This window comes from Scyliorhinus canicula, chromosome 6 (genome assembly GCF_902713615.1).
Source record: "Scyliorhinus canicula chromosome 6, sScyCan1.1, whole genome shotgun sequence".
NCBI lineage: Eukaryota > Metazoa > Chordata > Chondrichthyes > Carcharhiniformes > Scyliorhinidae > Scyliorhinus > Scyliorhinus canicula.
Genome location: NC_052151.1, coordinates 194,811,525 through 194,836,846, shown reverse-complemented (window position 1 = coordinate 194,836,846; position 25,322 = coordinate 194,811,525). Strand labels below are relative to the sequence as shown.

Here is a 25,322-nt window from a genome sequence, read left to right as displayed (position 1 = left end):
GTGGAATTGCGGATAGCGATGAGGACTGTCAGAGGATTTAGATCGTTTAGAGACTTGGGAGGAGAGATGGCAGATGGAGTTTAATCCGGACAAATGTGAGGTAATGCATTTTGGAAGGTCTAATACAGGTAGGGAATATACAGTGAATGGTCAGACCTTCAAGAGTATTGACAGTCAGAGAGATCTAGGTGTACAGGTCCATAGGTCACTGGAAGGGGCAACATAGGTGGAGAAGGTAGTCAAGAAGGCATACAACATGCTTGCCTTCATTGGCCGGGGCATTGAGTATAAAAATTGGCAAGTCATGTTGCAGCTGTATAGAACCTTAGTTAGGCCCCACTTGGAGTATAGTGTTCAATTCTGGTCGCCACACTACCAGAAGGATGTGGGGGCATTAGAGAGGGTGCAGAAGAGATTTACCAGGATGTTGCCTGGTATGGAGGGCATTAGCTATGAGGTGATTTTGAATAAACTCTGTTTGTTCTCACTGGAATGACGGAGGTTGAGGGGCTCCCTGATAGAGATCTACAAAATTATGAGGGGCATAGACAGAGTGGAGTGTCAGTTTTTCCCAGGGTAGAGGGGTCAATTACTATGGGGCATAGGTTTAAGGTGTGAGGGGAAAGGTTTAGAGGAATGTACGAGGCAAGTTTTTTTTTACACAGAGGGTCCCTGCTAACTTCCAGCAAAACGGGGAATCGGTGGCTGGTTTAAGCCAGTTTTCCTGGCGTAAAAGACCGTCATTTTCACGCTGGCGTGGGGACAATCTCCAAAACAGAGAATCCAGACCATTGTCTACAGTTCCTGCCACAAACTCCGTTCCCTAGCTACTGATTCCCATCCCTTTCTCTGGCATCTGTCTGAACCTCTGACCTTGTAACTTGCAATCACTAAATACTGCATAATTCCAACTCTGTGTTACCACTCGGGCCCACCTCGGTCTCAGATTACCTGCTTCTGAAACCCTGTGCCATGTCATTGCCCCAAAACCTCCACAAACAGCAATGTAATAATGATAATTTCTTCAATGTTGATTGAGAGATAAATATTGGCCTTCATAATGGAGAGAACTTCCCAGTTCCTCTTTAAAGTAATGCCATGGGATCTTTCTTTGACTATTCCAGTGCACTTTGGGCTGGTCTCACTCAGTGTACCCTATGCAAATTTGAAGCCACTCAAAACTGCTGTCTGTGCCCCTCTTGCACCATGCCCCTCACACCCCTATACCTGGTGACCCACATTGGCTCCCAGTAAAGCTATGTCTCGCTTTTAAAATTCACATTCTTGTTTTGAAATGCCTCCACCATCTCTGTAATTGTCTCCAACACTTAAACCCTTCAACATCTTTGCACTCACCTAATTCTGGCTTCTTGAATAGCCTTGGTTTCAATTACTCAACCATTTTCAAGTCTCTAAGGCTTCAAATTCATTTCCTAAACCCTTCTTCCTCTTCTTCTTTAAAATCAGCCTTAAACCTACAACTTTGACCAAGCTTTTCACCATCTGCCTTAATTACATAGAATCATACATAGAAAATAGAAGCAGGAGGAGGCCATTCGGCCCTTCGAGCCTGCTCTGTCATTCATAATGATCATGGCTGATGCAGCCTTCCCTCCATATCCCATGACCCCATTAGCCCCAAAAGCATTAACTAATTCCTTCTTGAAATTACACAATGTTTTGGCTTCAACTACTTTCTGTTTTAGAAAATGACTGCCAATGGATCTATTATTTCTTGGGCTACTTCCAAAAGTACTCTGGGATGAAGATTATCAGGCCCTGAAGATTTGTCCACCTTCAATCCCATTAATTTCCCCCAAACCATTTCTTTACTAATATGAAGTTCCTTCAGCTCCTCACTAAAACTTGTGTTACTCAGAATCTCCGATACATTTTCCATGACTTCCTTTGTGAAGACAGAAACAAAGTACAAATTTAGGTCCTCATCCATTTCTTTGTTCCCTGTTATGAATTCCCCCATTTCTGACTGTACGGTACCTATATTAGTTTTTCTACATTTACAGTCAATTTTCATATCATATTTTCCCCTTCTTAAATCAATCTCTTTGTCCTCCTTTGCTAGAACTAGACTGTTCCCAATCCTCAGGTCTATTGCTTTAGTTTGCTAATTTGTATGCTTATTTTTGAATCTAACATGATCCCTATTTCCCTTGTAAACCATGATTTGGCTATAGTTCCCTTTCTACTCTTGCACCAAATAGGGATAAACAACTTTTGTTGGAGTGCATCTATTTATTCCTTGAATACCTGACATTGCTTATCCAATATTGTTCCTTTCAGTACTGTTTCTCAGTCCATCATAGCCACAGGCAGCAGGGTAGCATGGTGGTTAGCATAAATGCTTCACAGCTCCAGGGTCCCATGTTCGATTCCCGGCTGGGTCACTGTCTGTGTGGAGTCTGCACGTCCTCCCCCTGTGTGCGTGGGTTTCCTCCGGGTGCTCCGGTTTCCTCCCACAGTCCAAAGATGTGCGGGTTAGGTGGATTGGCCGTGCTAAATTGCCCGTAGTGTCCTAATAAAAGTAAGGTTAAGGGGGGGGTTGTTGGGTTACGGGTATAGGGTGGATACGTGGGTTTGAGTAGGGTGATCATGGCTCGGCACAACATTGAGGGCCGAAGGGCCTGTTCTGTGCTGTACAGTTCTATATTCTATATTCTATACAGCATGCTTCATACCCTCATAGTTACCTTCATTGAGATTCAGGATCCTGGTCTCAGAATTATCTACCTCACTATCCACCTTGATAACGAATACTACCATATTATGTTTACCGTATTATGTGGCTCAGTGTCAAAACTTGCTTAGAGCACCTGTGAAAAGACTTGAGACTTTTAATACATTACTAGTGCTATCTCATACAACCATAGAATCCTGACAGTGCAGAAGGAAGCCATTCTGCTCATCGAGTCTACACCAGCCCTCTGAAAGAATACCCTCTGCTGCCTCCCCCACCCTATCCTTGTAAGCCCAAAACCCCACCTAACCTTTGGATACTACGGGGCAATTTAGCCTGACCAATCTACTTAACCCGTGCATCTTTGGGCTTTGGAAGGAAATCGGAGAACCCGGAGGACACCCACGCAGACGTGGGGAGAACTCACAAACTCCCCACACAGACAGTCAGCCGAGGTTGGAATTGAACCTGGGTCTCTGGGGGCTGTGATGCAGCAGCCTAACCATTATGTCACCGTACCGCCCAACAGCTTGCATATAAATACAAGATGTTGCTGTACAGTTCATGGTACATTTCCTGCTGGAGTCAGAGAGGTTTGCAGCATGGAAACAGGCCCTTAGGTCCAAAATGTCCATGCCGCCCAGTTTTTACCACTAACCTAGTTCCAATTGCCTGCATGTGGTCCATATCCCTCCATCCACATCTTACCCATATAACTGTCTAAATGCTTTTTAAAAGACAAAATTGTACCTGCATCTACTACTGCCTCTGGCAGCTCATTCCAGACACTCACCTCCCTCTGTGTGAAAAAATTGCCCCTCTGGACACTTCTGTATCTCTGTATCTTAAACCTATGTCCCCTAGTTTTAGACTCCCCTACCTTTGGGCAAATATGTTGACTATCTACCTCATCTATGCCTCTCATTGTTTTATAGACCTCTATAAGATCACCCCTGAGCCTCCTGCCCTTCAGGGAAAAAACTCCCAGTCAATCCAACCTCTCCTTATAACTCAAACCATCAAGTCCTGGCAACATCCTTTTCTGCACTCTTTATAGGTTAATAATATCCTTTCTATAATAGGGTGACCAGAACTGTACACAAGACAAGATATTCTGACAAATACATTCTGCTGTTGAGGTCCATTCGCGTCAGTTCCTGATTATTAAAACATTCCTGTCGGCAATTAAATATATCATCATCAAATGCATATTAATTTATTCCACAACTGATCAGCTCCACAGACTGCCTGCTGGTCCTCGCCCAGCGAGTCATTGTTGGTTTTGAGTGCAATGATTTAATCACTGCAACAATTATTAGCGAGCAGAAGTCAAATTGATAGCAAAACTAAAAAAGGGAACTTAAAAACCTAAAGCTGATTTGAGCTTCACCTTTGTACTCACGGTCACACACACAAACAAAAGTATTTAGTGTCATGTTGCTGCAGTTTCCATGGATACAGATGTGTGGCTTGCACTGTCCAATCATCTCAGAACAATTATCACCTGCACAAAACATTAAAATTGAGAGTTAATTATAATTCACCATCAGCTTTAGCCCACTGGCAGAAACATTAACCTGTAGGCCTTTAACTGTAAAAGGAGCTAATTACAATAAATGTCATGAAGCATAGTTAAATGCCAACTCTCATTTCTGCGCCATTTATTTAATAATCAGTGACAGGATAAACCTAAATGATAAAATAAGAGCTAATTATTACCGTTGCTAGTTTCGTCACAGTTAACCTATCAACCATGCGGTGTTCCTCTTTCATGGAGCAATTGATGAACAGATGAGAGATATTAATGTGACATTAACAAAGGGTGGCTGGTACTTCAGTTGTGAAGTCAGTCAACGTCCTGCAGTTCCAAGGAAATCAACTTCCCTCGCACATTTATGGGTAAGGAAGGTTTAGCTCACTAGGCTAAATTGCGGACTTTAAAAGCAGACCAAGCAGGCCAGCAGCACGGTTCGATTCCCGTACCAGCCTCCCCGGACAGGCGCCGGAATGTGGCGACTAGGAGCTTTTCACAGTAACTTCATTGAAGCCTACTCGTGACAATAAGCGATTTTCATTTTCATTTAATTTAACTTCACCAGCTCATATGGCTTGCAGCTGCACAGATCTGAGGGACATCAGTGACATATTGGAAGACCTCCCCACCTTGTGCCTCATGTGAAGAGGTTGACCAGTAGTCCTACCCCATGATGTGTTGATCATGCAGCCGAAAGCCTGAAAGCTTGATTGACAGTGAATGTACAGCATGGAAAGAGGTCATTCAGTTCTACAAGGCCATGCTCCATCTAGGCCTCAGTGAGGAATGCGCAGTTGAGGCTGCATGTGGCCCTGGTTTGTACAGTGGGGAGCGGTTCAATTCCCGTACCAGCCTCCCCGGACAGGCGCCGGAATGTGGCGACTAGGCGCTTTTCACAGTAACTTCATTGAAGCCTACTCGTGACAATAAACGATTTTCATTTCATTTCATTTTCAGATGGGGGTGTAGTGGTAATGTAATTCAGAGGCCTAGGCTAATATTCTGGAGCCATCGGAGTTCAAATCCAACCTGAACAGATGGTGGAATCGGAATTCAGTTAAAGAATCTGGGAATTATTGTAATGGTGTTGGTTACAGAATGTGTCTATTAAGGAAGTCTTTGTAGCCTTGCATATGTTAACGGCAATCTTAATTCACTATTTGCAACTGCATGCATTAAATGGTACAGGCATGGAACTATCGCCATGTCTAAGTCATAACATGTCTCTCACTAACAACACACTGACCCTAGCTCTGGGTCATGTGTTTTCTTCCATCACTGTGTGAGTGGTACTGTATTAACCCTATATACACCAGACCAGAGAACTATAGAACTCCTACAGTGTAGAAGGAGGCCATTCAGCCCATCGAGTCTGCACCGACCCTCCGAAAGAGCACCCTACACAAGCCCACTCTTCCTGCCCTATCCCCGTAACCCCATCTACCAGCGCATCTTTGGACACTAAGGGGCAATTTAGCATGGCCAATCCACATAACCTGCACATCATTTGACTGTTGGGAGGAAACCGGAGCACCCGGAGGAAACCCACGCAGACACAGGGATATAGTGTGAAATCCACAAAGTCACCCTAGGACAGAATTGAACATGTGTCCCTGGCGCTGTGAGGCAGCAGTGCTTAATCATTGTGCCTCTGTGCCACCCCAAAAAAATACACCAGCCATCGATTCAGTCTAGCAAGAGAAATTTTCTGAAGAACCTAAAGTGGAAAACCAGGTGACATTTGAAAAATGAAATGAAATGAAATGAAATGAAAATCGCTTATTGTCACAAGTAGGCTTCAAATGAAGTTACTGTGAAAAGCCCCTAGTCGCCACATTCCGGCGCCTGTTCGGGGAGGCTGGTCCGGGAATTGAACCGTGCTGCTGGCCTGCCTTGGTCTCCTTTAAAAGCCAGCGATTTAGCCCTGTGCTAAACCATGCTCAGTCCCATTTTGGCAGCAGTGGAATAATGCAGACCCTTATATTACATTAATGATGACCATTAAACTATCATTGATTGTTGTAAAACCCATCTTGTTCACTCATGTTCTTCAGGAAGGGAACTCTGCCGTCCTTACCCAGTCTGGCCTATATGTGACTACAGACCCACAGCAATATGGTAGATTCTGGGCTTAGCAAGCCACTCAGTTATAGTAATAATTATATATTTTTAGTGCCACAAGTCGGCTTACATTAACAATGCAATTAAGTTACTGTGAAAATCCCCAGCCTTAAGTTCAGTAAAATATAGGAGCAGAATTAAGCATTTCAGCCCATCAAGTCTGCTCCGCCATTCTATCACAGTTGATATGTTCCTCATCCGTTACCCTACAATGCTACAGACCAAGAGCTGGATTGCAAAATCCTCCCTACAACACATGACCGAGGAGCAGGAGTAGGCAATTCGGACTCCTGAGCCTAAACACCTTTAATGTGCTCATGGCTGATCCCATCGTGGCCTCAACTCCACTTTCCTCTCCATTCTCCATAACCCTTACACCCATAACCAATTAAAAATCTGTCCAACTCCTCCTTAAATTTATTCACTGTCCCTGCATCCACAGCACTCTGGGTTCTCCACACTCTGGCGCCTGTTCAGGTACACTGAGGGAGAATTCAGAATGTCCAATTCACCTAACAAGTGCATCTTTCAGGACTTGTGGGAGGAAACCGGAACACCCGAAGGAAACCCACGCAGACACAGGGAGAACGTGCAGACTTCGCACAGACAGTGACCCAAGCGGGGGAATCAAACCCCAAGCTGGGGCCTCACGGTAGCACGGTGGTTAGCATCAATGCTTCACAGCTCCAGGGTCCCAGGTTCAATTCCCGGCTGGGTCACTGTCTGTGTGGAGTCTGCGCGTCCTCCCCGTGTGTGCGTGGGTTTCCTCCGGGTGCTCCGGTTTCCTCCCACAGTCCAAAGATGTGCGGGTTAGGTGGATTGGCCATGCTAAATTGCCCGTAGTGTAAGGTTAATGGGGGGATTGTTGGGTTACGGGTATACGGGTTACGTGGGTTTAAGTAGGGTGATCATTGCTCGGCACAACATCGAGGGCCGAAGGGACTGTTCTGTGCTGTACTGTTCTATGAGTCCTGGGTCCCTGGCACTGTGAAGTAGCAGTGCTAACCACTGTGCTACCGTGCCGCCTTTCAAGGGCAATTAGGGACGGGAAACAAATGCTGGTCTTGCCAACAACACCCACATCCTATGAAAGAATTAAAAAAATATAGCAATGGTTTGTTTTAAACTGATGCATGATACAAGTTTAAATGGGAATTGATGATAGGCCCTTGGGCAAAATAGGTAGGAGTACGGTTAACTTCTGGAAAGATTTTCCACAAGGCTGGATTTCTGTGCAGCTGATTGTAGCCTGAAGTTACTTAAAACAATATAAACTCCTGTTCACCTCCCAATGGGCCACTACAACAATAACTTGCATTCATAGCACAACTACCACAGTAAAACATCCCACCCTGTTACTGTACCGGACCAGACTCCAACTTATATTCGGAAACTGGAAGAGAAACCCAACAATCTTTCAATTTGCAAACTGTGAGGGAAGAATACTTCACCCCCAGGTGTGATTCCACTGACACATAGGGAATTTGGTTTTGTATTAAAACAATTATTTACAGAGGATTAACCCCATTAACATCCAGGAAAAAAGTTTTTCAATGAACATTTAAACAATTCTTTAAAAAATAAAGAAAGGTCATTGAGTTACTTTTCCATCTACATCTGGGCTGGTTTAGCTCACAAGGCTAAATCGCTGGCTTTTAAAGCAGACCAAGCAGGCCAGCAGCACGGTTCGATTCCCGTACCAGCCTCCCAGGACAGGCGCCGGAATGTGGCGACTAGGGGCTTTTCACAGTAACTTCATTGAAGCCTACTCGTGACAATAAGCGATTTTCATTTTTTCATTTCATCTAAAATTTCAATAAATCAAAATCCAAATGCAGGTCAAATGTCACTGATCAATAAAGGGGCTGGTTTAGCACACTGGGCTAAATCGCTGGCTTTTAAAGCAGACCAAGGCAGGTCAACAGCACGGTTCAATTCCCGTACCAGCCTCCCCGAACAGGCGCCGGAATGTGGCGACTAGGGGCATTTCACAGTAACTACACTGAAGCCTACTTGTGACAATAAGCAATTTTCATTTTCATTTCATTCAAGTTAACACTTAGTGGCTGACAGATTTATTCACAAAGTCCTTGGAGAGGTTTTGAAAGAAGTCAGTCTGAGAAACATAACGGGCGCGATTCTCCGCTCCCGCGCGGCATCGGGAAGGCCGTCGTGAACTCGGCCGAGTTTCACGACGGCGTCGGAGGCCGCTCCTTGCACCCTATTCATCCCCCCCCAGGGGGCTAGGAGCGGCATTGTGAGAAACTCAGCCGCCAGGCCTTGACGCTTGCGACAAAATGGCGTGCCGAGAATGACGCGTCGCCAGCACCTAAGTGACGTCAGCCGCGCATGCGCAGGTTGACCGGCTCCAACCCGCGCATGCCCGGTTGCCGTCTTCCTCTCCGCTGCCCCGCAAGACGTGGCGGCTTGATCTTGCGGGGCGGCGGAGGGGAAAGAGTGCGTCTCCTTGAGATGCCGGCCCGACAATCGGTGGGCACCGATCGCGGGCCAGTCCCCTCCCTAGCACGGCCGTGGTGCTCAATCCCCTCTCCACCCCCACAGGCCCCAAACTTACCTTTTGCGCTATGTTCACGCCGGCAGCGACCAGGTGTGGTTGCCGCCGGCGTGAACAGGTCGGGAACGTCAGGCCGCTCGGCCCATCCAGGCCGGAGAATCGGCGGTCGCCGTGAAAAACGGCGAGCGCCGATTCTCCGAGCGGGGGGTGGGAGAATCGCGGGGGGTGCCAGGGCGGCGTGTCGTGATCCGCCCGGCCCTCCCACGATTCTCCCACCCGGCGTGGTGAGCGGAGAATCGCGCCCAACATCTTTCCTCAGGACCTAAAAAAAGAGGTCCAGCCCCACCCATGAGTGACATCACAGGCTGTCTACCTGTTAACCATTTAACCATAGCCTGAGCAGACATATAGGGCCCGGTCCTCCGGCCATGCTGTGTCAGAAAAGCAGCTTGCCACAGCTTAGTGTGGCCTTGGAAGCCGGGAGGCCCCGTTTCGGGATCTACCCGGCTCGCAGTACCTTGCGAGATTCAATGCAATCTCGCGATACGTTGCAAGGCTAACCTCACCCACTACTTTTGGGCAAATCTGCATATTAGAGCGAGACACTAATCCTTACTCTAATGTGCAGATTCCCCGAGGTACCAGAGACTTTGGTATTCAATCCTTCCGCCTCGGGAACCACAAACCGGGACCAGACAGAACGGCACTCGTGGGGGTCTCCAAAGGGATCGGAGTCCCCCAGCTGCATGCTCTTTGGACAGGGTGGTGCCCTGGCACTGCCAGCCTAGCACCCTGTAACTGCCACTGTCACTGCCACCTGGGTGCCGGCCTGGCACTGTCAAGGAACCAACCTGCAATTTGTGCGCAGGTGTGATCGGACCCCTCCCATATTGCGTTTGGGCTGGCGAGAGGTCTGCGATTCTTTTGGAGGCCTCGGAGATCCATTTAAAAATGGCATCCTGATCTCTCGCTAAAACGGGGAGTTCCGGTGAGCAGAGCTCCCCATTCTAAAAAAATGAGGCTATGTGGAAATGCATTTCCCCATTCAGGCGCCTTATTCAACATGAGCTGTGTGAATAACCATGTGTTTCTCGACACTGCGGGAAATACATGGATAAACACGCTCGCTAGTGGACCTTGTTCCCTTTTGAGAGGATTGCGCACGTAATCTGCATACCTTAACCTAAGGTATTTTAATAATACTACTGCAACGGACATATAACACATATATAAAATTTTCCTGCATTCATCACAAATCCCACTCCACAGGAGGTCTTTCAAAGTTGGAAGCTAAGTCACAAATGGATGTATTGGGATAGGTGAGAAAAAATTTGGTTAAGAGATGGGTTTTAAGGATCATTTCACAGGAGAGAGGAATGTAAAGGCATAGCCACCAATGGTGCGGCAAAAAGAAAGGAGGAATGATTTGCATTTATTTAGCATTTTGCGTGTGCACTAGATGTCCCAAAGCATTTGACAGTCAATGATTGGATTGGATTTGTTTATTGTCACGTGTACCGAGGTACAGTGAAAAGTATTTTTCTGCAAGCAGCTCAACAGATCATTCAGTGCATGGAAGAAAAGGGAATTAAACAAAATTCAAGAAAATACAAGAAAATACATGAGAATACATAATAGGGCAACACAACATATACAATGTACTACATAAGCATTGGCATCGGATGAAGCAGACAGGGTGTAGTGTTAATGAGGTCAGTCAATAAGAGGGTCATTTAGGAGTCTGGTGACAGTGGGGAAGAAGCTGTTTTTGAGTCTGTTCGTGCGTGTTCTCAGACACGCACGAACGTGTATGTCCTGCCCGATGGAAGAAGTTGGAAAAGTGAGTAAGCCGGTGGGAGGGATCCTTGATTATGCTGCCCGCTTTCCCCCGGCAGCGGGAGAGCTTTTCGAGATGCTCTAGGGATGAGTGTAGGGCCAGGGAAATGGCGTCTGATGTGGACGGTTGCGACGGTATGCAAATTGAAGTGGGTCAAGGCGTTCCGTGAGGATGGAGGTGATGCGCTTCATGATCAGCCTCTCGAAGCACTTCATTACAACTGACGTCAGGGCCACCGGGCAGTAGTTATTGAGGCATGTTGCCTTGTTCTTCTTTAGTACCGGTATGATGGTGGTCTTCTTGAAGCAGGTGGGGACCTCGGAGTGGAGTAGGGATAGGTTAAAGATGTCTGTGAATACCTCTGCCAGCTGGTATGCGCAGGCTCTGAGTGCACGACCAGGGATCCCATCCGGGCCCATCGCCTTCCGTGGGTTCACTTTCAGGAAGGCCGATCTGACTTCGGAAACTGTGATGGTGGGTATGGGTGAATTATGGGCTGCTGGGGCACTCAACAGCGGATTGTTGGTTACCTGCTCAAACCGAGCATAGAATACATTAAGTTCATCGGGGAGGGGTGCGCTGCTGCCAGAGATACTGCTCGGCTTCGCTTTGTAGCCCGTTATGTTGTTTAGTCCTTGCCACAACCGCCGAGAGTTTGTCTGTGGCTCTAGCTTAGTTTGATATTCTCTCTTGGCATCTCGGATGGCTTTGCGGAGGTCGTACCTGGATTTCTTGTACAGGACAGGGTCGTCTGCCTTGAACGCCTCAGATCTGTCCTTCAGTAGGGAGTTAATCTCGCGGTTGAGCCATGGTTTCCGATTGGGGAACGTACGTACTGCTTTCTTTGGCACGCAGTCGTCCACACATTTGCTGATGAAGTCTGTGACGGTGGTGGCATGCTCATTTAAGTTAGTTGCTGAGTTCTTAAATATGGACCAATCCACTGTCTCTAAGCAGTCACGTAAGAGCTCTTCTGTCTCCTCGGACCAGCACTGCACAACCTTCTTAGCTGGATTCTCCCACTTGAGTTTCTGCTTGTAAGCCGGGAGAAGGAGCACAGTCTTATGGTCTGATTTCCCAAAGTGCGGTCGGGGGATGGAACGGTAGGCGCCCTTGATTTTTGAGTAGCAGTGGTCAAGAATGTTGTCGCCCCTGGTGGGACAGGAGATGTGCTGGTGGAATTTTAGCAGTACACTCTTGAGGTTGGCTTTGTTGAAGTCTCCGGCCACAATGAACAAGGCCTCCGGGTGTTCTGTTTCATAGTTGTTTATGACTGTGTACAGTTCATCCAGCGCCTTCTTCACTTCTGCCTGGGGTGGGATGTAGACCGCTGTGATAATGTGGAACTAGTACGGCCGGCACTTTACAGTCAAGTATTCCAGGTCTGGGGAGCAGTAGGTCGCCAGGGTCACCACATCCAAGCACCAGGAGTTGATGAGGAGGCAAACCCCTCCACCCTTCGCTTTGCCTAAAGATGCCGTGCGGTCCGCCCGGTGGATAGAGAAGCCTTCAGGTTGTATGGCACAGTCCGGTGAGGCGGGGGTGAGCCATGTCTCTGTGAAACACAGCACACAGCAGTCTCTTACTGAATTAATGAATCATTGGAGTAGAGTAAAAAAAACGGGGCAGCCAATTTACACAGTGCAAACGTCCACAAACAGCAATGTAAATGATGATCATTTTTGTGATGCTGTCTGAGGGATAAATATTGGCTAGCATAGTGGAGAGAGCTCCCCTGCTCCTCCTTAAAATAATGCCACAGGATCTTTCCCTTCGCTGTCGTTGGGTAAAAATCCTGAAATTCCCTTCATAACAGCAATTTGGGGGTTCCCACTGCATATGAACTGCAGCTGTCCAAGATGGCAGCTCACCACCACCTTCTCGACAGCAATTAGGGATGGGAATAAACGCTGGCCACCCAGCAACGCTGACATCTCATGAGTGAATACATTAAAAAAATTGAATCTTTTACACTTGCCAGATGGGGCCTCGGTTTAATGTCTCATCTGAAGGATTACCCCTCCAACAGTGCAGACCTCCCTCAGGAAGGCTCTGGAGTAACTGCCTTGGAGTGGGATTTGAACCTGGACCATGGTGACTATAAGGTGAGAATGCTACCCACCGAACCACAGCAGAGATAAGAACTCAGGTATTCACAAAGGTCAGAATGGGAGGAATTTTGAGGAGCTGTGAGGCTGAAACAGGTTAGAGAAAAAAGGAGGGAGAAGTGAGGTGACTATGAAATTTGAACACGTCACTGAACTTTCCACACCCTTGATGCAACGATAGGGAAACAAACCAGTTGTGTCTCCAGTAGGGTGTTATAATTTACACCAAAACACGGGGCCTGAACTTTCCGGCCATCCAGCGAGTTGGCAGGGAACCCACCCCTCTCGAATAAAATGCAAAGTAGCCAATTTACACTAAAATAGGCATCAAGTGGCTGCTGCAGGCGAGACATCCGCCCCCAATTTATGAGGAAATATCACCTTAAGAGAGCTGTCCACCAATCGGATTGGCGGCAGCAACTGTGCCACAGTGGACAGAAGAAGAAATGCAGAGGGGTCCGGAGCCTCAATCCGAGCATCAGGAGGCCAATGAAAGGAGGAAATGGATAAGTATTTGGCAAATATTTTTAGGACTTGAATCAACATAGGACATATGCCTGAAGGCTGCCATCCTAATGATTTTTTTTTAAAGTAGGTGTATGTGTACCTCGAAACTGTAGGCAACTTTTGGAGCCGGGAACAATGTATGACATTCATATTGCTAGAGGGATGGAGTTTAAGACTAGGGAGGTTATATTGCAATTGTATAAGGTGTTATAGAACTTATAGAACAGTACAGCACAGAACAGGCCCTTCGGCCCTCGATGTTGTGCCGAGCAATGATCACCCTACTTAAACCCACGTAACCCTTATACCCGTAACCCAACAATCCCCCCATTAACCTTACACTACGGGCAATTTAGCATGGCCAATCCACCTAACCCGCACATCTTTGGACTGTGGGAGGAAACCGGAGCACCCGGAGGAAACCCACGCACACACGGGGAGGACGTGCAGACTCCACACAGACAGTGACCCAGCCGGGAATCGAACCTGGGACCCTGGAGCTGTGAAGCATTGATGCTAACCACCATGCTACCGTGAGGCCACACCTGGAGTATTGTGTTCAGTTTTGGTCTCCTTACTTGAGAAAGGACGTACTGGCGCTGGAGGGTGTGCAGAGGAGATTCACTAGGTTAACATCACCTTAAGCGGGCAGCAGGGTAGCATGGGGGCAGCAGGGTAGCATGGTGGTTAGCATAAATGCTTCACAGCTCCAGGGTCCCAGGTTCGATTCCCGGCTGGGTCACTGTCTGTGTGGTGTCTGCACGTCCTCCCCGTGTGCGTGGGTTTCCTCCGGGTGCTCCGGTTTCCTCCCACAGTCCAAAGATGTGCGGGTTAGGTGGATTGGCCATGCTAAATTGCCCGTAGTGTCCTAATAAAAGTAAGGTTAGGGGGGGGGGGGGGGTTGTTGGGTTATGGGTATAAGGTGGATGCGTGGGTTTGAGTAGGGTGATCATGGCTCGGCACAACATTGAGGGCCGAAGGGCCTGTTCTGTGCTGTACTGTTCTATGTTCTATGTTCTAATCCCAGAGCTGAAGGGGTTGGATTATGAGGAGAGGTTGAGTAGACTGGGACTGTACTCGTTGGAATTTAGAAGGATGAGGGGGAATCTTATAGAAACATTTAAAATTATGAAGGGAATAGATAGGATGCGGGCAGGTTGTTTCCACTGGCGGGTGACTAGGGGGCATAGCCTCAAAATAAGGGGAAGTAGATTTAGGACTGTTTAGGAGGAACTTCTTCACCCAAAGGGTTGTGAATCTATGGAATTCCTTGCCCAGTGAAGCTCCTTCATTACATGTTTTTAAGGTAAAGATAGATAGTTTTTTGAAGAATAAAGGGATTAAGGGTTATGGTGTTCGGGCCGGAAAGTGGAGCTGAGTCCACAAAAGATCAGCCATTGAATGGTGGAGCAGGCTCGAGGGGCCAGATGGCCTACTCCTGCTCCTAGTTCTTATGTTCTTATGTTCTTATATGAAGGCCACTGCGCTTTTTAAAAATTAGCATTCAGCATTTTTGGAGAAATATGAAATGGGAACTTGAGAAGATAGAAGGCTGTCAGTCCTACAAATGTATTCCACCATCCAGTTGGACTATGGCTGATCCATATCTTATCTCCATCTCCCCGCCTTGACTCCGTAACCTTTAATACCTTTACCGAACAAAAATCGGTTCATCTCAGCTTCAAAATTTTTCTTTGAGGTGGGGGAGGGGGTGGAAGGGATGTTGTGCGAAGAGTGGCTTCCTGACATTATTCCTGATTTTAATTTTAAAGCTGTGCCACTTTGTTTTGGAACCCCCCCCCCCCCCCCCCCCCCCGGAACCCCCCCCCCCCCCCCCCCCCAGGAGGAAATAGATCCTGTCCATCTACCCCGTCAGATACTTCAATCATTGTAGAAACCTCAATTAGAGTTCTTTTAAATTACATATTATCCAGCTATACACTGGATAAACATACTTAGCCATTAGAACAAGAGATATATGACCCCATCTAAAGGTCAATGATAGAAGGCACTCCACAGTGGTCTGCTCAGGATTCCCTGCTGTTCACACCGGTCACAAAGCAATTGAAGGAAAGTTAGTGGCAAGCACTGATGCCTCACAGCTCCAGCGAGCGGGATTCGATTCCGACCTCAGGTGACTGTGTGTGAAGTTTGCACTTTCTCCCAGTGCCTGCGTGGGATTCCTTTGGATGCTCCAGCTTCCTCGCTTAGTCCAAAGCTGTGTAGGTTAGGTGGACTGGCCATGCTAAAATGCCAATCAGTGTCCAAAGGTTGGGTGAGGTTACGGGCACGGGGTAGGTGGGATTAGGCATAGGTGGGGTGCTCTTTCGAAGGTTGGTCTGGACTCGATGGACCAAATGGCCTCCACCTGCACTGTAGGGATTCTATGATTTCCAGAAATATTGAAAATCGAACAGATGGCACTAAGCTGTACGACAGGTGGTTGATGACATTTCAAGAAGCTGAATCAATTAAGTATTTAGATTAAGAAACAGCAGATGAATTTTGACATGATTGAATGCAATAGTAAATATGGAACATGTAGATATAGGAACAGGTGTCCAATAACAAAGATGGAAATGAACAAAAAAGCTTTTCTGTCTGGTTACTGATCATTCATTCCCTTCAGATTGCAAGACAATACAATGTTCTTATCAACACAGCTACTGTGATCCAGGCTGAGCTCATTTCGTTTTCTGTTTAAAATCACAAAGAACATTGATGGGAGCAGATTTCTATTATCGTGCACATTCTGGACAGTCATTCCTTCACAGGTACATTGAAGAGTTTTTTTGGTGGGCGTTCAGGAAATTCTGCAATGGATGATTCTGGGAACTGGATTTCAGAGTGGAGGAGTGACTCTGCGTTCGTCAATCGAGGTTAAAGGGAAATAATCTTAAAAGATTGTGAAAATAAATAAATAAGCTGGTTTAATTCATCACATAATCCTTCTGGTATGAAGAGAATTCCATGGTCGACATAGTTGAATTAGAATGGAATCCCTTCATCTAAGAAGCCGACATCTACTGGCTAGTCAGTAGCAGGCAGTAAAACTCAGTCGCTTTATCCCTTATATTGAAGATGTGGCCACTATCAGTTAGTAAGAAGTCTTACAACACCAGGTTAAAGTCCAACAGGTTTGTTTCAAACACGAGCTTTCGGAGCACGGCTCCTTCTTCAGGTGAATGGAAAGGCTTGTTCCAGAAATGTTTATATAGACACAGTCAGAGATGCCCCGGAATGCGAGCACCTGCAGGCAATCAAATCATCAAAGATGCAGAGAGAGAGGTAACTCCAGGTTAAAGAGGTGTGAATTGTCCCAAGCCAGTTCAGTCGGTAGGCCTCTGCAAGTCCAGGCTTGTTGGTGGGGGCCGAATGTAATGCGACATGAATGTAATCGACAGTTCCACCGCGCCACAGCAAAAAACCGCACCGACCTCCTCAGAAGACAAACACGGGACACCACTGACAGAGTACCCTTCGTCGTCCAGTACTTTCCTGGGGCGGAGAAACTACGACATCTTCTTCGCAGCCTCCAACACATCATCAGCAAGGATGGACATCTTGCCAAGGTCATCCCCACACCCCCACTACTGGCCTTCAAACAACCGCGCAACCTCAAACAAACCATTGTTTGCAGCAAATTACCCAGCCTTCAGAACAGCAACCACAACACCACAAAACCCTGCCAGGGTAATCTCTGCAAGACATGCCAGATCATCGACATGGACACCACCATTACACGTGGAAACACCACCCACCAGGTACGCGGCGCATACTCGTGCGACTCGACCAATGTAGTCTACCTCATACGCTGCAGGAAAGGATGTCCCGAAGCGTGGTACATTGGCGAGACCATGCAGACACTGCGACAACGAATAAACGGGCATCGTGCGACTATCAACAGGCAGGACTGTTCCCTTCCAGTTGGGGAACACTTCAGCAGTCAAGGACATTCAGCCTCTGATCTCCGGGTCAGCATTCTACAAGGAGGCCTTCAGGAGACGCGACAACGCAAAATTGCTGAGCAAAAACTTATAGCTAAGTTCCGCACGCATGAATGCGGACTCAACCGGGATCTGGGATTCATGTCGCATTACATTCGGCCCCCACCAACAAGCCTGGACTTGCAGAGGCCTACCGACTGAACTGGCTTGGGACAATTCACACCTCTTTAACCTGGAGTTACCTCTCTCTCTGCATCTTTGATGATTTGATTGCCTGCAGGTGCTCGCATTCCGGGGCATCTCTGACTGTGTCTATATAAACATTTCTGGAACAAGCCTTTCCATTCACCTGAAGAAGGAGCCGTGCTCCGAAAGCTCGTGTTTGAAACAAACCTGTTGGACTTTAACCTGGTGTTGTAAGACTTCTTACTGTGCTCACCCCAGTCCAACGCCGGCATCTCCACATCATGACTATCAGTTAGAATAGAATAGAACAGAACAGTACAGCACAGAACAGGCCCTTCGGCCCTCGATGTTGTGCCGAGCAATGATCCCCCCCCCTCCGTCCCCCCCTCCTTCCCCCCCTCCCCCCTCCTTCCCCCCCTCCCCCCCCCCTCCTTCCCCCCCCTTCCCCCCCCTCCCCTCCCTCCCCCCCCTCCCCCCCTCCCCCCCTCCCCCCCTCCCCCCCCTTCCTCCCCCCCTCCCCCCCTCCCTCCCCCCCTTCCTCCCCCCTCTTCCCCCCCCCTCCCCCCCTCCTTCCCCCCCTCCCCCCCCCTCTCTCCCTCCTCCCCCCCTCCCCCTCCTCCCTCTCCCCCCTCCCCCTCCTCCCTCTCCCCCCTCCCCCCCCTCCCTCTCCCCCCTCCCTCTCCCCCCCCCCCTCTCCCCCCCCCCTCTCCCCCCTCCCTCTCCCCCCCCCTCTCCCCCCCCCTCCCTGAGGCAGCACTGCTAAACACCGTGCCGCTCCCTCATATACTTTCTCTTTATGCCATTTGTCACAATCATTTCAAACAGTTCTCTGGAGAAATACATTTCTATTGAATTCCGAATTGATTATTGAGTGGTATTCAGATAATGTGATTGACTAAGCCAGCAAACAACCAATGCCGAGCACAGCAGCAGGAAGTTGAGGACCCCTCACTGCTCCGGACCCCCACAACCTCAACTCTGCTTTTAAAATGTACATAATATCAGCTGAGGTTATTCTTAACCTTGCCCCTTGCCCGAGGTGTGGTGGTCCTCTGGTTAAATCAGCACCCGTCAACCTTCCCCTTCAAAGGGGGAAAGCAGGTAATGGTCATCCGGAACTAGGGTGACTTAATGCTCTGTGTAATTGCAGATAAAAGGTGTCGGTTAAAGAAAAGGTCTGGTTTAGCTTTAGAAAGGGGCTGGTTTAGCACACGGCTAAATCACTGGCTTTGAAAGCAGACAAAGGCAGGCCAGCAGCACGGTTCGATTCCCGTACCAGCCTCCCCGAACAGGCGCCGGAATGTGGCGACTAGGGGCTTTTCACAGTAACTTCATTTGAAGCTAACTTGTGACAATAAGCAGTTTTCATTTTTTCATTCATGTGTCTCACCTGAGCTGAGGACCGCTAAACCTGCAGCAACAATTCTGCAGGATCTCTTTGCAGGTTGGTTCCTGCTCTGGAGTTCACAGGGTCAGTGGGTGGATACCTCGCTTTAATAGGGTTTAAACGCTCAGTCCAGCATGGGAACCTTCCCAGCTCCCATCTGTCCCAGCTCCCTTGCCAGCCAATGAGTGGAAGGATACCACTAGTGCAGCACTCCTTCAGTACTCCAGTGGAGTGTCAGCCTAGATTATGTGCTCACTTCCCGGCAGTGGGATTTGCACTCACATCCTTCTGTCTCAAAGGCAGCGTGTCGAATGGCCTATTCCTGCTCCTATTCCCGGTGTTCCTTGTTTCCCACTGAGCCATGGCCAACAGTTTGAATTGAGATTGACATCTTGATAAAAGGCACGTAATACCATGTTGCACCTTTAAGCGGTTGACCTTATCAGTTTTGACACCTTCTTAAATGTTACGAACAGCGTGTACCTTCTGCAGATTTGGGCTTGTTGCTGAAATAGATGGTTATTTTAGTATTTCGGCTTCCTCAAATCTTAACTGATCATTATTGATCACAAGCAGGTATTTACCATGTGTTCCGCAGCAGATAACATACAATTAGCATCTCTGACGTTTTTCTCTGATGCTCTGGTTTTATCAATCACATTCAGTGTTTCTCCAAGATGAACTCCAGAGGCACTCGACATTTGATAGTTTTCTTGTTAACAGAACACAGAGTATGGGGAAGCAGGAGGTTGAATCTCTCCATCCTTCCTGGCAGAATCGGCATGAATCCAGCAGAAAACCGGCAGAACAGTACAGATAAGCCGTGAACATGGCGCTGGTGAGTGTCTGATTGATGTGGGCTCCAGCTGACTCCAGCCATGCGGGGTGCATGACCATTGACCATATCTATTCGGTGATCACTAACAAATGAGTGGGTGGCATGGTAGCACAGTGGTCAGCACAGTTTCTTCACAGCTCCAGGGTGCCAGGTTCAATTCTCGGCTTGGTTCACTGTCTATGTGGAGTCTGCACGTTCTCCCCGTGCATGTGTGGGTTGCCTCCGGGTGCTCCGGAGTTTCTTCGCACAGTTCAAAGAGGTGCAGGTTCAGTTGGTTGACCATGATAAGTTGCCCTCAGTGTCCAAAAAGGTTAGGTGGGGTTACTGGGTTACGGTGGAGGCATGGGCTTAAGCATGGTGCTCTTTCCAAGGGCCGGTGCAGGCTCGATGGGCCGAATGGCCTCCTGCTGCACAGTAAATTCTATGATTATCCTAAGAAACTCCATGTTACTGGTCATGGGTTCTTTGGGTCCTTGCATGGCTGATGGGCCTAATCTTGGAGCAGCATTTTCAACCGCACACTTGGCAGATGGAGGTGGGATCGATACTCGGACTCGAGGGGCGGGATCCTCCGACCCCCCGCCGGGTCGGAGAATCGCCGGGGGCTGGCGTCAATCCCGCCCCCGCCGGTGTCCAGAATTCTCTGGCACCGGAGATTTGGCGGGGGCGGGAATCGCTCCGCGCCAGTCGGCATGCCCCCCCCCCCCGGCGATTCTCCGGCCCGAGATGGGCCGAAGTCCTGCTGCTGTCATGCTTCTTCCGCCGGCGTGGATCAAACCACCTACCTTACCGGCAGGAGCAGGCGGCGCGGGCGGGCTCCGGGGTCCTGGGGGGGGGGGGGGGGGGGGAGGCTATCTGGCCCCAGGGGGTGCCCCCGTGGTGGCCTGGCCCACGATCGGGGCCCACCGATCTGCAGGCGGGCCTGTGCCGTGGGGGCACTTTTCCTTCCGCCTTCACCATGGCAGAGGCGGAAGTGACCCCCTCCCCTGCGCAGGGATGACATCAGCAGCCGCTGACGCTCTGGCACACGCGCGGACTTCCGCCAGCCGGCGAAGTCCCTTCGGCCCCGGCTGGCGTGGTGCCAAAGGCCTTCCACGCCAGCCGGCGGAGCGCCAACCACTCCGGCGTGGGCCTCGCCCCTCAATGTTCGGACTTGGCCCCTAAAGGTGTGGAGACTTCCGCACCTTTGGGGCGGCCTGACGCCGGAGTGGTTCACGCCACTCCATCACGCCGGGAACCACCCGCCCCACCGGGTAGGGGAGAATCCCGGCCCAGATCACTGGTATTCATTTCTCAGACTCCTTTTCAGGGCCTCCTCTTGTCGTCGAGTGTCCTCGAAGAATTGTGTCCCTTGAAGCAGGAGGGGATTTACTCAGCCACGGCCTCATCTACAATTGTATCATGGTTCAGGAGTTCTTTGGTGTTCTCCCTACATGGTCGAACTTTCTACATGGGCCACCTCTGGCATTTGGAGTGGATTTGTGGAGTGATGGATTTTGAAGGTTTGTATTTCATGATACAGATAGTAAATGAAATCGCTTATTGTCACAAGTAGGCTTCAAATGAAGTTACTGCAAAAAGCCTGTGAGGCCTGTTGTGCCATGCCTGAAGAACAGCCTGGCTCTCTTTTGTCATGAAATGAGATGGCCTTTGAAATGATGAAAGGTTTTGTTCGAGTGGATAGAGAGAGAATGTTTTGTCTTGTGAGGAGGAGTATAACTAGAGGCTGTCAATATAAGATAATCCCCAAGAAATCCAATAGGGAATTTAAAAAAACATTCTCTCCCCAGAGAGTGGGGAGAATGTGGAACTCGCAAGCAGATGGAAGTGTGGAGCGAAGTGTAAAATTGCATTTAGGAACGACTGGACAAACATGACAGAGAAAGGAATGGAGGGTTATGTTGATGGAATTAGATGAGGAAAGAGGCCCAGGTGGAGAATAAACACTAATTTGGATTAGCTGGGTGGAATGGCTTGTACCTGCGCCGCGCCATTTATATATTTCCACACAACACCTATGTGCTGATTTGAAAATGAAATAAAAATGAAATAAAAACGAGTAGGCTTCAATGAAGTTACTGTGAAAAGCCCCTAGTCGCCACATTCCGGCGCCTGTCCGGGGAGGCTGGTACGGGAATCGAACCGTGCTGCTGGCCTGCTTGGTCTGCTTTAAAAGCCAGCGATTTAGCTCAGTGAGCTAAACCAGCCGCCTATGTGCTGATTTGAGTGCACGTGAAGATTATCAGGAGCCTGTCCTCTCAATTTCCAGGGTAATATTTCTACCTTAGTTAATGCCACCATTGGAGCTTCGGTGGTTAATTTGTTTCATTGTAGTTTACAGAAACTTGCCATCTGCAAATTGAGTGTTATGTTCACCAGCAAATAAAAGGTCAGTCACTGGTGCTAAAATAGCTAATCTGAAGAGAAGTGTTTTGGCGTGTCTTGGAGAGGCGAGTGCTTTGAATCAGCTCTATTTCGTTAAAGCGCTGTTCAAGTGTAATGATTCGAGGACGCTGTGAAACAAACAACTATTTTCACAGGTACATCTTCAATCTGTTGCACAGTAGGCACATATTTGTTCGGCAGAGCTCACCGATTCACCAATTCCCTCTCTTTACAGGAGTCAGATGGTGCACCTCCTCTAAACTATTATTGACGATCTGGTGATACATTTGACTTGGCAAGTTTTGCTCTTTTTTTATTGTCTTGCATCTGTAGTTTTATCTGGTTTCTGCTTATGGAGGGGAAATTCAAAACAAGGTGGGTTGTGTATTACAAGTGTGGGGAAGATATGAATGGATACAACTTCTTCATCTCGAGGGTGATTAGAATGTGGAACGCTGTGCCATATGGGATAGTTGAGGTGGAATATGTTAAGATGACTCTCTCAAGGCAAACTTATTTTTCTCCCTCCACTCTAACAATATCCATCTCTGCTGGGCTACCAAGGAGGCAAAGGCCAAAACGTTAGCCTCTCTCGCCCCCTGGACTCCCGGATCTTCCGACACTCCAAAAATTGCCATCTCTGGACTTGGCGCCACCCTTGTTTTAAGTACTGTGGACATGACATCCGCAAATCCCTACCAGTATCCCCTAAGCTTCGGGCATGCCCAAAACAAATGGACATGGTTTGCTGGCCCTCCCGCATACCTCACACATTGTCCTCTATCCTGAAAAACGTGCTCATCAGGGCCACCGTCATGTGAACCACCTTGAATTCTATCAGGCTGAACCTGGCACATGACGAAGACGTGTTGTCTCTGCTCAAAGCATCCTCCCACAGACCCGCCTCTACCTACCCCCACCCCCCCCCCCCCCATCTTCCCATTTACCCTTTAGCTCACCTATCTGGGTTTTCTCCCACTCCATAAGCTCTTTGTGGATATCCAAAACCTTCCCCTCCCCCACCCCCGTTCTAGAAGCGACCTTGTCCTGTACCCCCTGTGGCGATAGGAGCGGAAAGGTTGAAATCTGCCATCGGACAAAATCCATTAACTGCAGATATCAAAACCCATTTACTCCCGGCAATTCGAACTTCTCCTCCAAATCCTCTAATCATGGAAAGCTCACATCAATAAATTGATCTCCCATCCTCTCAATCCCTTCTCCCTGCCATCTCTGAAAGCTCCAGCCAGCCTCCCCGGAACAAACCGGTGATTATCACAAATTGGAGCCCACACAGATGCTCCCTCCATGCTCATATGCTTCCTCCACTGCCCCAGACACTCTGGGCCGCCACCACCCCTGGGCTTGTGGAGTACCGGGCTGCGAGAACGGCAGAGAAGCCATTACCAATGCCCCCAAACTTCTGCCCTTACACGATGCCGCCTCTACTTGCTCCCACACCGACACCACTCCCCCTCCTGCAACTTCCTGATCTTTGCTATATTTGCCACCTATAATAGTTACTAAAGTTCGGCAGTGCTAGCCCACCTACCTCTCGACTCCGCTCCAGCAGTACTTTTCTTTACTCGCGGGATTTTACCCGCCTACACAAAACCAGAGATCACCCAATTCACCTGTTTAAAAAAGGCCTTTGGTATAAAAATAGAAGGCACTGGAAAACAAACAAAAATCTCGGGAGGACCGTAATTTTCATGGTCCGTACCCTCCCCTCCAGTGACAGCGGAAGCACGTCCCACCTCCGGAAGTCCTCCTTCATTTGTTCAACTAGCCGGGTTAAATTTAACCTATGTAGCTGCTCCCATCCCTGTGCCACCAGAATTCCCAAATAATGGAAACTCCCTCCCACCACTCTGAACGGCAGCTTCCCCAGTCTCCTCTCCTGCCCCCTTGCCTGGATCGCAAACACCTCACTTTTACCCACATTCAACCTGTACCCTGAAAACCGGCCAAATTACCCTGAGATCCGCATAATCTCCCTCGTCCCCCCTAAAGAGTCAGAGATATAGAGGAGCAGGTCGTCAGCATATAGCGAGACCGTTTGTTTCACGACCCCCCCGGACTATCCCCTTCCAGTCCTTTGATGCTCTTAGCGCCATCGCCAGTGGTTCTGTGGCAAAGGAAATAACAGTGGGGATAGAGGACATCCTTGCCTTGTCCCCCGGTGCAGTTTAAAGTAGCCCGACGTCAGCCGATTCGTCCGTACGCTCGCCACCGGTGCCTGGTACAGCAACCGAACCCAGTCAAAAGCCCTGCCCAAACTCGAACCGTCCCAACATCTCCCACAAATAATTCCACTACACCCGGTCGAACGCCTTTTCCACATCCATAGGGACCACTACCTCCATGTCCCTCCCCTCAGAGGACATCATGATCACATTTAAGAGCCTTCTAACGTTAGCCGTTAACAAACTCCATCTGGTCTTCCCCTATCACCTCCGGGACACAATCTTCTATCCTTGAAACCAAGATTTTATCCAGCAATTTGGTATCAACATTCAGTAGGGAGATTGGCCTGTATGACCCTCCTTGCTCTGGGTCCTTCTCCCGCTTCAGGATCAATGAGATTGATGCCTGCGACATTGTTGGGGGAAGGATACCCCATTCCCCAGCCTCATTAAATGAACTCACCAGCAGCGGGCCCAGCATCCCAGAAAACTTCTTATAAAATTCCACAGGGTATCCGTCCGGGCCCGGGGCCTTGCTCACCAGAATTTTTTATGTCCCACAACATCCTTTGTTTTAAAACATTTGAAGGTGTGACTTATTGACTCGACTTTGCAGCAGAGATTGACTGTCGAATTCAAATACTTCTTCCTTACGATTTGGTTGAAGGTTTTCCTCCTGCCAATGCAACTATTATCAGCAAAATTCAAACAAAATTTTATTAGACTGTGAAAGTAGCTGACGAGCAGAGACCACTGCAGGCTATTGAGATCCCAATGGTAAATTACAGTGACTGGCTGATTAATAGACTAAAGGAAAGGTTCAAATCAGCCAAACAGAGAGTTCCTATCCTAAATAAAAATTAGACTGAAATGAGTTTCAGCCGTCTGCCTGGAGACGTGTGAATGATCTTTTGGCATATAACTGGCACGCCTGGGGAACCCAATAATCATAATCTGTCAAAACCAAGACCGTCTACTTCCAACCATCTCTAGCTCCATCTCTGCCTCAACTCAATGATTGTTGAAACTCTTATTTAAGCCCTTTTTACCTTTTGGACTTGACTATTCCAAAGCTC

General features: G+C 48.5%; 1 protein-coding gene across 18 annotated transcripts in view; it reads right to left on the bottom strand.

Moving 5' to 3' along the window:
• Positions 1–25,322, bottom strand: part of eys (eyes shut homolog) — a 3,376,609-nt gene that overhangs the window by 2,406,289 nt on the left and 944,998 nt on the right. For 17 of the 18 annotated variants that reach the window (XM_038800705.1, XM_038800706.1, XM_038800712.1 and 14 more), the window contains one exon: positions 4,086–4,199. In XM_038800705.1, the coding sequence (XP_038656633.1) occupies positions 4,086–4,199 (114 nt within the window). The remainder of the gene's footprint in view (positions 1–4,085; positions 4,200–25,322) is intronic. The other variant, XM_038800718.1, reaches the window with a different exon arrangement.